Source organism: Microcaecilia unicolor, chromosome 4 (genome assembly GCF_901765095.1).
Source record: "Microcaecilia unicolor chromosome 4, aMicUni1.1, whole genome shotgun sequence".
Lineage (NCBI taxonomy): Eukaryota > Metazoa > Chordata > Amphibia > Gymnophiona > Siphonopidae > Microcaecilia > Microcaecilia unicolor.
The window spans coordinates 190,330,466-190,345,373 of record NC_044034.1 but is presented as its reverse complement, the minus strand read 5'-3'; the positions used below and the strand labels follow the sequence as shown (position 1 = coordinate 190,345,373).

The window sequence follows — 14,908 nt, the reverse complement described above, 5'->3', positions numbered from 1 at the left end:
TTGGTGGCAGTTACTTCAGCTCGTAGGGTCAGTGAGCTTCAAGCCCTAGTAGCTCATGCTCCATATACTAAATTTCATCACAACAGAGTAGTGCTCCGCACTCACCCAAAGTTCCTGCCGAAGGTGGTGTCGGAGTTCCATCTTAACCAGTCAATTGTCTTGCCAACATTCTTCCCCAGGCCGCATACCCGCCCTGCTGAACGTCAGTTGCACACATTGGACTGCAAGAGAGCATTGGCCTTCTACTTGGAGCGGACACAGCCCAACAGACAGTCCGCCCAATTGTTTATTTCTTTCGACCCTAACAGGCTAGGGGTCGCTGTCGGGAAACGCACCATCTCCAATTGGCTAGCAGATTGCATTTCCTTCACTTACGCCCAGGCTGGGCTGGCTCTTGAGGGTCATGTCACGGCTCATAGTGTCAGAGCCATGGCAGCGTCGGTGGCCCACTTGAAGTCAGCCACTATTGAAGAGATCTGCAAGGCTGCGACGTGGTCATCTGTCCACACATTCACATCTCATTACTGCCTCCAGCAGGATACCCGACGCGACAGTCGGTTTCGGGCAGTCGGTGCTGCAGAATCTGTTTGGGGTGTAAATCCAACTCCACCCTCCAGGACCCGAATTTATTCTGGTCAGGCTGCACTCTCAGTTAGTTGTTCTTCGTAGGTCAATTTCTGTTGTACCCTCGCCGTTGCGAGGTTCAATTGACCTGGGTTATTGTTTTGAGTGAGCCTGAGAGCTAGGGATACCCCAGTCGTGAGAACAAGCAGCCTGCTTGTCCTCGGAGAAAGGGTATGATACATACCTGTAGCAGTTGTTCTCCGAGGACAGCAGGCTGATTGTTCTCACCTACCCTCCCTCCTCCCCTTTGGAGTTGTGTGTTTCATATTTTATTGCTTGTCATTCAACTGGCGGGAGCGGTCGCGCACGGGCGGGAAGGCGGCCGCGCATGCGCGGTGGGCGTGGCCTGCGTGCCGACCGTCCCGCGAAGCTTCTTCCGGTTGGTGGGGGCTGCCGCGGACGTCAACCCAGTCGTGAGAACAATCAGCCTGCTGTCCTCGGAGAACAACTGCTACAGGTATGTATCATACCCTTTACCTGCTGAGGTTTACACACAGATATTGGCACTGAAATATCAACCAAGCATATTCTATAATCAGCGCCTAAATCTAGGTGTTGAGTATAAAATACACTTAGTCGGCACTGATTTCAGCACCAATTTTTTAAGCACCATCTATAGAATCTCCTCCTTAGTGCTTACCGCAACTTAGTAAAAGGATCCCTATGTGCTTAATTGGGTGACATGCCCATGGCCTGCCCACATGTACACCTTCCTTGCATTATGGCACTTAGGTGTTATTTTCGAGAATAGCTCCTAGTGCACACAGGCACTTAACTGTCACTTTGATGGCGCCTACCCAGTTATAGAATTGCACTTTGCATGTTTTAGTTCCTATGGCAGGAATATTTTAGAGTTCATTAGGTGGGTTAGGGAGTAGTAACTATCTCACTCCTGTATTAAATTTTGCTTTTTTTAGAAGCAGTTGGTTTCAATTACATATGTCAATTGTAAACTCTCAGATCCTAGATTACCTGCCATTAGTAGCATGGAATTTCAGCATTCAGGGACTTAGCAGGTATCAGAAGTCTGTTTCAATTTGGTGTCAATCAAGCAGGGACGTAGCTAGGTGGGGCCACGGTGGCAGAGGCGGCGGCAGGGAGGGTTGGAAATGGGGGAGGGGCGGCGGCGGGGGGGGGGGGGTCGGAAGTGGCAGGGAGGGGCGGCGGCTGGGGGAGGCGGGCTAAAATGTGCCCCCCACTTTGGGGTCTGGACCCCCGCAGGCCGAGGTCTGGCTATGCCCCTGCAATCAAGTAGTAAATTTTCATCCAGGTACTCAGGAATGTGTTAGTCCATCTATAGTTAGGGATAAGGCATCCATCAAGAGACCAAAATGAAGCAGCAAAAATAATTACACTTGATATAGCAGTATAAAGAAGACTGAAGTACAGTTTATTTTTTTTAATGAACTTCATCTATACCCTACCTACAAGGTTTATTACTGCCATCATAAACTTCAGCAACTGCAATTACATATGATCATGGGATGGACAATTTTCAAAGCAATTGAGGCAGGCCTGTTTAGTTTGATAGAGAAAAAAATATGTAGGTTGATTGCATTTTCCATTCTTTGTACATAATTTTCCAACAAAAATATACCCACAGAAAAAAATAGGTACAAGTAACCATGGTGCTCATTTTCAAACCACATAGACTTACAAAGTTACATAGTAACCAGTGTAACAGTAAGTCTAAGTGCTTTGAAAATGAGCAAGTTTGGGCTTCACACAAAACCTTGCGCAGTTGAATTCATCCCAACAACAGGGAATAGAACAACCTACATTCAATTCATTAGTGTACCTTAAAAAGTTTAGGGGCCCTTTTATGAAAGGTTTGCCAGGCGGCAACCCAGAACTACCCCTGGCTCGATATGGGCGTCGGCGGTAGTTCCAGCAAAAGTGCGCACCATTTTCACCATGCCGGAAAATATTTTTTAAATTTTTATTATGGCGCTAACCTAGCAGTAATCGGGCAGTACCGGGTTACCGTGGGAGCCCATACTGTATGGCCACACGGTAAGAGTAATCTTACCACATGGCCATTTCTTTGGGGGGGGGGGGGCTTTTTACCCGCTGTGGTAAAAAGGGTCCTGGCACATGGGAAAAATGGCTATCGCTGCTACCTCAGAGCCCTTTTTACTGCAGCTTGGTAAAAGAACCCCAGAGTGTTGTAAGTTTTCACACTTGCTGTGCTTTAATAGCCAGAATTAATGAGTGGTAAGTGCAAAGGCTGTGCAATAACTGTTGGGGGTGTATCCAGCATGTCCTCTGCATTTACTGCACTGAAAAGTTCCTTACCATACATTAAGTTCATTTGCAATTAGTAGAGATGCACTTAACACCTCCTGCTGAGAAGGTACTGTACAAGTGGCAGTTCGCATGGGTTAATTAATGTGCACTAACTGCTGTGTGCAGTCCATGCTCAGTCTCTGCTCATACCCCAGCACTAAATCAGTGCAGATTTTAGCATGTGCTACTTGCTACCATATACTAAAACAGCACCGGCCTGTGCTACCTGTTACCATATACTAAAACAGCCAACATACTAAACAAGCCCTATAAATGGAGCCAAAAAAATCAGCGCTAGGAAGTCACGCTTAAAATTAGGCACAGTTTATAGAATCGTACTTATGCCCAGGAATCGCAACTTTGGTGTGGCCATTTGCACCAACTGAAACATGATGCAAATGTACATGTCTACATTAGGTGCATATTCCTGTTATTCTATAACAACATGCCCCCATTGTACCCATTATCCTCCCATTTCCATTCCCTCTTTTTTCAAATTGCATGTGAAATTTAGGCATGGATCCCACACCTAAATTTATGCACGTAAAGTTCAATTAAATATCATTAGTGCCAATAATTGCTTGTTACAAAATCAAATATTAGAGCTAATTAGCTTGTTATTTAATTAAACTGCGTGTGCAAATTGGGCAATTTTTGGTGACTTTTACAGAATTGGGGGATTAGTGTGCATTAAATCAACTTAACACACATTCATTTACAAATTAATGCACTTTGAGGGGCATAATCGAATGCGAACGCCTATCTCCATGGGCGTCTATGTCCGAAAACAGGTACATGAAGAGGAGGGACAGACTGTATTTTCAAAAAAAATGGACGTCTTTTTTTTGTTTCGAAAATACGGTTTGTACGGACCAAATGCCATGGATTTGTTCGTTTCTGAGCTGGGAGTTTGTTTTTTTTTACCGATAATGGAAACTAAAACCAGCCAGCTCAAAAATGTCCTAATCCGAGCCATTTGGTCATGGGAGGGGCCAGGATTCGTAGTACACTGGCCCCCCTGACATGCCAGGACACCAACTGGGCACCCTAGAGGTCAGTGCGGTGGACTTCAGAAACAGCTCCCACATGCATAGCTCCCTTACCACGGGTGCTGAGCCCCCCAACCCCCTCCCCCAAAACCCACTACCCACAAATGTACAACACTATCATAGCTCTTAGGGGTGAAGGGGGCACCTACATGTGAGTACAGTGGGTTTTAGAGGCCTCCCATTTACCAGCACAAGTGTTACAGGTAGAGGGGATGGGCCTGGGTCCGCCTGCCTGAAGTGCACTGTGGTACCCACTAAAAGTGCTCCAGGGACCTGCATACACGCAGGCCTCTAGGACTTGTTGCTGGTGTAGAACCTTGGCACACCAGTTGACACCTGAAGACTAATGTCTCCGAAAACGTCCTTTATTGGAATAAGCACGTTTACTCACAGTTAACTGCAGATCAGAGGTTGTGCCCCACTGGCAAAGAGTCTCCCTGGTACTGAGATTAGCAGTAGGTCAGAGCTGGCAGAATGCTGTACAATGCCCACTTTCAGTAACGTGGGTAACACATGAAAGGGAGCTAAAACTGGCTTACAAAATTGGCCACTACCTCATGGACTATCGGAAACAAAACAGGGCACACTCTGACCCAGTAAGCAGAGGGAAAAGAACCATGGGAATAGAGCCTACCAACTACCAACATTGTGAGCATTTAACATAAGCTAGTGGAATCACGGAGCCCAGTGGCGTACCAAGGGGGGGCGGTCCGCCCTGGGTGCATGCCGCTGGGGGGTGCCGCGCATCTGTTGGCAATGCTCATTCCCTGCTCTCTCTGCCCCGGAATGGGTTACTTCCTGTTCCAGGGCAGAGGGAGCAGGGAACAAGCGAAGTCGACAGGCACGCGGCACCCCCCAGCAGGTAAAGATGCACCTGGGGGGGGTGTCGTTTCCCCAGGGGGAGGTGTCCGTTGTTTCGCTGCTGGGGGGGGGGGTGCCGCGTGTCTGTCGGCAACACTCGTTCCCTGCTCCCTCTGCCCTGGATCAGGAAGTAACCCATTCCGGGGCAGAAGGAGCAGGGAACGAGCGTTGCCGACAGACGCGCAGCACCCCCCCAGCAGGTAAAGATGCACCTGGAGGGGGGGTCCATCGTTTTGCCGGGGGGGGGGGGCGCTGCACCTGGAGGGGACGCATCTGCCATCCACCCTGAGTGTCAGCCACCCTAGGAACACCACTGATGGAGCCCAATACCCTACACCCACCACAATGCATTGCTGATGTGACTCTGCAGTGCGCATAACAGAAAAGGTGTCACACTCACCCGAGAGCCACATCAGAACCAGGGAAAGGCTGTCAGAGGATAGAACACATTCTGCTGTCATGGAGGTGGGTACGGCATTTGAGGCTGGCATACAGGCTGGGGAAAAAAGTTTGTAAAGTGGGGTATTTTTGCTGGAAGGGGGTTAGTGACTACTGGGGGAGTCAGGGGAGGTGATCCCCGATTCCCTCCGGTGGTCATCTGGTCAGTTGGGGCACTTTTTTGGGACTTGGACCTGAAAAAAAAGGTCCAAATAAATCGTACCAAATTCTCGTCAAAAACGCCCTTCTTGTTTCGATTATCAGCTAAAGACGCCCATCTCTCCTCGGCGATAACCACGCCCCAGTCCCGCCTTCACCATGCCTTCGACACGCCCCCGTCCACTTTGTTCATTCCTGTGACGGAGTGCAGTTGAAGACGACAAAATCGGCTTTCGATTATACCAATTTGTTCGCCCACGGGAGAAAGACACCCATCTCCCAATTTGGGTTGAAATATGGGCGTCTTTCTCTTTCGAAAATAAGCTGGATTATCACTTAACATATGTAAAAAAAAGTTCTAACATGCATCAATTTTCTTTTAAATGAATGTGTGAAACAACTAAAAATAGTCCTAAATTTGGGAGAAAAACCCCAAACCAACCAAAAGATTTTGCCCTGTGGATATCCACATTGTGTATTTTCTGCCCATGGCAAGTTTCAAAGCAAAAGTACATGCATGCTTTATCTTTAAAAATTGGAGCAGAGCCCACAGATAAAAAGTACTCATGGCCCTTGTCTCAGCGTGGTTAGTTTGAAAATTAGGAATTATGAGCAAGTTTGTTATCCAGTCCAGGAACCAGAGTGGATAAACTTTGTCAGTAGTTTCAATTGAATGCATTTTGTAGTACAGCAGTACACAGAATAGGAGCAAATGAAACTCCATCTGGTTAACCAACCTAACTCCCTGAATGTCCTCTAGTAGTAAATATGGGGAGGATATGTGTGCTCTCACTCCTGTCTATTTCTTTTATTATGATTGTTAATGTTCTTTTCTTTCTACCTGGATATGACTGTCCTAATTTTTATTAATGTAAATTGCTTAGAAGATCTTACCAATTCAAGTCAACATTGACTCTTTTTACTTGTTTACTTATTCACATGAATACTGTTGAATGTTTTTACATCTACCCTGATCTTTAATGCCTGAAGTGAACTGTAGATCCACTACTTATAACTTATCCTATATTTTCTGTACTTAAATGCAATAATACTCTATATTTCTCATTCCGGAATAGAGTGGAGGAGTGGCTAGGGTGGTGGACTTTGGTCCTGGGGAACTGAGTTCAATTCCCACTTCAGGCACAGGCAGCTCCTTGTGACTCCGGGCAAGTCACTTAACCCTCCATTGCCCCATATAAGCCGCATTGAGCCCGCCATGAATGGGAAAGTACGGGGTACAAATGTAACAACAAAAAAAATAGGTGGGGAAAATGTGGGATACAAATGCTATAAATAAACAAGTTTCTCAAGTGATATAGAAAAACAATTATTCATTACCTCTCTTGATCACTGTATGCTTTCATTTTTATGCGTTTACTCTGTTGTGCTGACAGTTTGCCCCTCACTAATTTAGATTATTGCTATGAAGGATGGTACCATTCAGAGGGAGGGAACACTCAAGGACATCCAGAAATCTGATCCAGAACTCTTTGAGCACTGGAAAACACTAATGAATCGGCAAGATCAGGCATTGGAAAAGGTGAGTTCTGTGGGAGAATGTGGTTTTTGTCTTTTGGTAGATGGTTGTTTTCCATTTTCTAGTGAATTCATTGCAGATGTTATGGGCCCTTTAACAAGGATTTGGTAAGCTTAATGTGGGCTTACCACATGCTAAATCGTAACTACAACCGACCCAACACAGCCACCGGCGGTAGTTCAGGCTCAAGCGCGCCATTTCCAGAGCGCTGGACAAAATTGTTTTATTCTAGCGTGGTGCTAACCCGGCGCTAATCAGGCATCACCGTGCGCTGCCTGGTTACCACCAGGTTAATGTTGGAGCCCTTACTGCCACTTCAGTGGGTGGGGGTAAGTGCTCCCCGCTGCATGACCACGTAGTAAGAGTTATCTTGCCACTTGGCCATTTTGGTGGTCTTTTTACCTGCTGCGGTATAAAGGGCCCTGGCATGCAGGAAAAACGGCCCCTGCTGTTACCGCAGGGCCCTTTTCCCCACAGCTTAGTAAAAGGACCCCTTAGTGACCTCTAACACAGTCTTCCACTAATTCTTTCATTCATTCATTCAGAAAAACAGGTCACAAATGATCACAAGATTCTTCTATTGGTCGCAATGATCCACTTTATTGAATGAATGCAGGAATTACCCAAACATGTTATACATAACTTTTTAAGATCAAATGCTCATTTCTTCAGATATATGCAGTTGTGAAATCTCTTTAGATAATTCTTATGTTGCCTAAATTAGTTCCTACTTCCCCTCTTAATCTGAATGCTCTGTTAAAAAATATATACAGGTAGAGGCAGGTAGCTTTGCAAACACAAACAAAAAGCAAAGAAATAATCATGTGGAGGGGCATTTTCGATATGATGTCTAAGTCTAACTTTGGACGTTTTGCTCAAAACATCCAGAATCCAGGTGGCAAAGATAGTGATTTTGAAACAGCAAAACATCTATTTTTTTTTTTTTTTTAATGGCCACTTGCTAGATGTTTTTGTGCTCTGTGCATTTATCTTTTTCGTCCATTTGGGGAAAAAAAAGTCCAAGTGAAAAATGCACAAAATCAAGCCACTGGGATGTAGGAGGAGCCAGCTGGCTACATGGACATCTCAGCAGAGCAGTGGGGTACCCTAGGAGGCACTGCAGTGGACTTCACATAAAAGATCTCAGATACACATCTCACACTTACACACTTATATTGTATAATGAGCCCTACAAAACCCACCAAAAACTTACTGTACTCAATAGCCCTTATGGCTGCATGTCACGTATATGTGGGTACAGTAGGTTTTTGGTGGGTTTTGGGGGTCTGACACATTCCACCACAAGTGTAACAGTTAGAGTGGACTATAGGCCTCAATGCACAGAGCACTATACAACTTCAGGTACCTGCTTGCTGCTGTAATAGGACTCCCCAAACATCTGAGGATTTCATAAAGTTTGATATGTACTGTTTCTTTCACATCTTTTGGGGGTGGGAGGAGGGTTAGTGACCACTGGGGGAGTCATTCCTTTATTCCTCCTGTGGTCATCTGTTCATTTAGGGTACTTTTTTGTGGCTTAATCATTGTCAAGCAAAAAAAATAGCACAAAGGGCCTTTAAAAACAAAAGGGAACACAGTTCTTTCATTAAAATATCCTTTAATAATAGACTTTGATTGAAGAGAGACCCGACATGAGCCGTGTTTCGGTGCAATTGAGATTAACACTGTTGGTGTGCGTGCGCTTTGTACTGCGTTCCATTTGCAGGGAATATATCACCATTAAATAATAATCAGAACAAGTGCAGTGCGCTGTAGTGAAAACGTATAGAATAATACAAAATAAACACTACAGCCTAGATCATAAATGTTGTGTTGGTGTTGGCAGAGAAAAAGCCCTCAGAAACCGCTGGCCAAAAAAGGTCTGCGGTTTAGTGCAAGGTTATGTTTGATTCAGTTCATAACTCTTGCAGCGTTTCTATCATTGGGCAAAAAACTCTGTAACCACAGGGCTATATTTAAGCCTCAAATGAAATAAGACTGACTAACAGCAATGATTTATATATCGTCAGGCCCTGCTAATGGCCCGAAACACATCAGCAAATCAGCAAAAAAAGAAAACTTAGCTTTTGAAACTGAGATCAAGCACTCGTCTTTTTACGTTCGACGGGGATCACCGTTTCACCTAAGAACGCGGCTTCATCAGGAACGGAGTGCTAATATGCTGAAGTCTGAAACACAAATTGCATGTAGTCATGAATGTTATCAAAAAAATATAAAACACAAAGAAAATCACACCATGGACAGACGTACTGAGTTGAAGGCACAAACTCTTTCAAAATGGCGCCTCGGCGTTCATGCTCAAACAGCTGATTGAAATACTATCATCATCATGACGTATACAGCGTCAATAGAAATTGAACCAATCGATTGAATCAAACATAACCTTGCACTAAACCGCAGACCTTTTTTGGCCAGCGGTTTCTGAGGGCTTTTTCTCTGCCAACACCAACACAACATTTATGATCTAGGCTGTAGTGTTTATTTTGTATTAATATATCACCATTCTTTGGAAAGAATCAGCCTTTTGAAATTAGTTTGTTGAAGCCTCCCTTGTCATTGGTTTGACCCCTGACGCAGGTGCGGTAGCACCGAAACACGGCCCGTGTCGGGTCTCTCTTCAATCAAAGTCTATTATTAAAGGATATTTTAATGAAAGAACTGTGTTCCCTTTTGTTTTTAAAGGCCCTTTGTGCTATTTTTTTTGCTTGTTCGTTTTGTGTACTTGGTTCCCTCTCTTTGTTACATTAGTCATTGTCAAAACATATTTAGCTCAAAACATCTTGGTTTTGGACCTGGTCATTTTTGTTTTGTTCCATTATAGCAGATAAATGTCCAAGTGTTAGAAATGCCCAAATCCTGCCCTTATCATGCCCCCTTGTGATTTGAATGCACTGTGGATGAACAGTGTAGAAAATCGTTTAGAAAATAGGTTTCAAAAGTAGTGGTTTGAACATTTTGGCAAGCAAAATGTCCAAATGCTGCTTTATACCACGTTTTTCTCTTTCGAAAATGAGCCCCACAGTCAACAAACAAAAAAATGCAATCTCATGAGCTGCTAGGTACAAATAGCTTTAATCCATTCATTAAAATCAAAATGAAAACACAAAAGCATCAACGTCCTAAACAAAATCTAAAACTAAAATTATTCGTCCAAAGATCAGAAACCCAACATCACACCTGTTTCAAGAGAAGATCTTTTTACAAGTTTAGTGCCAAATATGCATGGCCACAGAGATCTAAAATGGACCAAGGAGCCACTCCTACCCTAGTTGAGATAACATTTAATCATCTCTCTGACCTCATGTGCAACTTTCTTTAAATTAGTAACCTTATTTTCTAATTCCTTTTACTCTCATACCCAGGGTTTTTTTTGAGGGGGTACTTGGGGGTACTGAGTACCAGCATCTTTTCCATTGTCTGCTAAAATTGACCCATGGAACCCAAGTTTTAATGAAAGAGCTCAGGCTCTACACACCAATTCTGTCTTGTCATAGATTCTATGACTGGTTGCAGGTGGCCTGGCTATTATGGTGTGGGTCCCTCTGTGATTACCCCACTCCTGAAGGGTGGCCAAGCATTTGAGTACCGGCACCTTTTTTTGCTAGAAAAACAACACTGCTCATACCTATCATATGTTCAATCTTTGCTTATGCCCTACGCTGTTATATATTGTGTTGACATTGTAAGTAGTATACGCCATACTTTGTATTGTTATTTGAATATTTTTACTGCTGTAATTGTCTATTGCTTATGTTTGATTTATTCTTACTGTATAACGCCTTGCTTGAATTCTTTTAAAAAGACAGTAAATAAATCTTAATAAATAAGTAAATAAAGGAAAAGAAACAGTGGAGGAATAGAAATATACAAATTACCAAGAACTTCAAATTAATTAAAAAAAACCACATTAAAAGGGGAAAGAACAAGTCTACTACTACTACTACACTACTACTACTACTTATCATTTCTATAGCGCTACTAGATGTATGCAGCGCTGTACACTGAACATGAAGAGATAGTCACTGCTCAACAGAGCTTACAATCTAATTAGGACAAACAAACAGGACAAATAAGGGATAAGATAATTACTAAGGTGGGAATGATAAAAACATGTTCATAACATAGGGAGTTCACCACAGAACTAAAGGGCCCTTTTACTAAGCTGCTTAGGCGCCTACGCGTACCCAACGCACGCCAAATTGGAGTTACTGCCCGGTAACCGCATGGCCCTCATGGTAATTTCAATTTTGGTGCATGCCCACTATGTGCATCCGAAAAATATTTTTTAATTTCTGGCACACGTCAGCTAAACGCGTCAAGTGGCATTTGACGCATGTAGGTCATTACCGCCCAGTTACCATGTGAGACCTTACCACTGTAAACACTTCCCACGCCGCTTGGCTGTGCTTCGACTTTCCCAGACTTGGGCCCAACTCCACACCAGGTTTACTAGCAGGCTTATTTTTTTTTTTTTTTTTTTTGTAAGAAGTCTTTATTGTCCAGTGAAACATGACAAGAGAAAAAAAAAACATTGTACAATCAGCAAGAGCGCATTGTTCTAATGCTTATACAAATAATTCACTAATTCAACTTGCTTGGCCACCTGAAACAGTTTCATCTTTCCAAAATCCACATCTCCAAACTTCAAATTTTTTAAGTTTTATTAGGTCTAGTAAATCCCCCCCCCCACTCCCACCCCCTCCCCCCTACCCACCACCCATCTTTAAGGACACAACTGACTGCTCTCATTCGTATCACTCACTCACCATTCCTGCTATGCTTACAGAGCATCAGAAGGAATGTATTTCCAAACTACTTGCCATTTTCCCATCTGTTGTTTGCGCTCAGCCATTAGTCTCTACATTTCTCGCACATACCTCAGTTTATTAAGCCATTTTGCTAACAGGGGGACCCCCTCCCGCCGCCAATGAGAGGCTACAACCACCCTTGCTGTTCCCACAACGTGTTTCATCAGAGTCTGTTGGCATGTCGCTAAACCTGCAATCCGTGCAGAGAACAAAAACACTTCAGGTGCCCATGGAACTGCGTGTCCCAGCCAGGTCTGCAGCCTGAAATGAACCGCCTTCCAGAATGCATGGATTTTGACACAGCTCCATCATATGTGCCCCATTGTACCTTTGTGACCACACCTCCTCCAGCACATGCCAGATGAGGCCGGATATATCTTCTGCAAACGAGCCGGTGTAAGGTACCACCTATATAGTTCTTTCACTGCGTTCTCCTGCAAGGGGACATGAGTTGATATTCCCACCACTGCTTTTTCTATTCTCTCCCACCCAGAGTCTCCCAAGCTGACACCCAATTCCCTCTCCAAACTTCTCCTGTGTGTCCCACCCCAGGGCGATTGTGTACTTATGTTTGGGTATAAATGACTTATCAGACCACGAGAGGAGTCATGCTTCTCACAGATCTCCTCTAGCTCTAAAGCAAAGAAGAGGGAACAAAAAGAGGAGAAGGTACCCAAAGAGAAAAGACACTCACAAATCACTAAACCCAAAACACATACTAGGAAATGTAGTTGGAAAGCAATGACCACAAATGCTCACAGTCTAAGCAATAAAATTCATGACCTTCAAGCCCTGATGTTGGAGACTGACTTGGACATAGTCACAGAGACATGGCTCAATGGTTCCCATGAATGGGATGTAAACATACCAGGCTATAATCTTTTTAGGAAGGATAGAGAGGGACGTAAAGATGGAGGAGTAGCTCTGTATGTGAGAAATGATATCGCAGCAACTGAAATGACAGGGAAGTGGGGAAAGGAAGAAGCGATATGGATCACCTTAACAAGAGAGGATAGAACCTTGGTCCACGTGGGTGTTGTCTACAGACCCCCGACACAATTGGAGGAACTGGATAAAGATCTGATCGCTGATATTCAAAACTTGGGGAAGAAAAGAGAGGTGCTGTTGTTGGGAGATTTTAATCTGCCGGATGTAGATTGGAAGGTTCCTTCTGCGAAATCGGAAAGAAGTAGAGAGATTGTGGATGCTTTCCAAAGTGCTCTGCTCAGACAAATGGTGACGGAACTCACAAGGGAGGGAGCGACGCTGGATCTGGTGCTCATGAATGGAGATAGTGTGTCAAATGTCCGAGTGGCTGCGCACCTGGGAAGCAGTGACCATCAAACGGTTTGTTTTGATATAACGGCTCATGTGGTTAGCGGCCACTCTAAACTCAAAGTCCTGGACTTCAAGCGAACTGACTTTAACAAAATGGGGGAATACCTGAGGAAGGAGCTGATGGGCTGCGAGAACGCACAACATGTGGAAGGACAGTGGTCCAAGCTGAAAGAAGTAATAAACAGGGCTACAGACCTTTATGTAAGGAGAGTAAATTAAAGCAAGAGAAAAAGGAAACCGATATGGTTTTCAAAGCAAGTGGCTGAGAAAATAAAGGCTAAAGAGTTAGCATTCCAGAAATACAAAAAAACTCAAGTAGAGGAACACGGGGAGGAATACCGGATGAAACTGAAAGAAGCCAAGAGAGAGGTACGTCTGGCGAAGGCGCAAGCGGAAGAACAAATGGCTAGAAATGTACGGAGGGGAGACAAAAACTTCTTCAGGTATATTAGTGAAAGGAGAAAGACTAAAAAGGGGATTGTGAGACTAAAAGATACAGCAAAACGCTATGTAGAAAATGATGAGGAAAAAGCCAATGTGCTAAATAGATACTTTTGTTCTGTTTTCACTGAAGAAAATCCTGGGGAAGGACCGAGAGGGACTGGCAAAAGTATACCTGAGAATGAAGTGGATAGAGCACCGTTCACGGAAGAGAGTGTATATGAACAACTTGGAAAGCTAAAGGTGGACAAAGCCATGGGGCCGGACGGGATCCACCCCAGAATACTGAGGGAGCTCAGAGAGGTTCTGGCGGGTCCTCTCAAAGATTTGTTTAATAAATCCTTGGAGACGGGAGAGGTTCCGAGGGATTGGAGAACGGCGGAGGTGGTCCCTCTTCACAAAAGTGGTGATAGGGAAGAAACTGCAAAACTACAGGCTGGTAAGCCTCACTTCGGTTATTGGAAAAGTAATGGAAGCCATGCTGAATGAAAGGATAGTGAATTTCCTGGAAGCCAATAAGTTGCAAGATCCGAGACAACATGGTTTCACCAAAGGGAAATCGTGCCAAACGAATCTCATTGAATTCTTTGACTGGGTGACAGGAGAATTAAATCAAGGACGTGCTATGGATGTCATCTACTTAGATTTCAGCAAGGCTTTTGACACGGTTCCCCACAGGAGGCTCTTGAATAAACTAGAAGGGCTGAAGATAGGACCCGAAGTGGTGAACTGGATTAGGAACTGGTTGACGGGCAGACGCCAGAGGGTGGTGGTGAATGGAGTTCGCTCGGAGGAGGGAAAGGTGAGTAGTGGAGTGCCTCAGGGATCGGTGCTGGGGCCCATTCTGTTCAATATATTTGTGAGTGACATTGCCGAAGGGTTACAAGGTAAAGTTTGCCTTTTTGCGGATGACACCAAGATTTGCAACAGAGTGGACACCCCGGAGGGAGTGGAAAACATGAAAAAAGATCTGAAGAAGCTGGAAAAATGGTCTAACGTTTGGCAATTAAAATTCAATGCGAAGAAATGCAAAGTGATGCACTTAGGGAGTAGAAATCCAAGGGAGGCGTATGTGTTAGGTGGGGAGAGCCTGATAGACACGGACGGGGAGAGGGATCTTGGGGTGATAGTATCTGAGGACCTGAAGGCGATGAAACAGTGCGACAAGGCGGTGGCCGTAGCGAGAAGGTTGCTAGGCTGTATAGAGAGAGGTGTGACCAGCAGAAGAAAGGAGGTTTTAATGCCCCTGTATAAGACGTTGGTGAGGCCCCACCTGGAGTATTGGAGATTAAACAAATCTGCTAAAAGCGGGGCCAATTCAGGAGCAAACTTCTTATAGAACTCAT

At 44.5% G+C, this 14,908-nt stretch overlaps 1 protein-coding gene across 1 annotated transcript in view; it reads left to right on the top strand.

The window, feature by feature from the left end:
* Positions 1-14,908, top strand: part of ABCC8 (ATP binding cassette subfamily C member 8) — an 803,652-nt gene that overhangs the window by 623,990 nt on the left and 164,754 nt on the right. Inside the window, 1 exon segment of the mRNA XM_030201075.1 lies at positions 6,832-6,957. Coding sequence (XP_030056935.1) covers positions 6,832-6,957 — 126 coding nt within the window.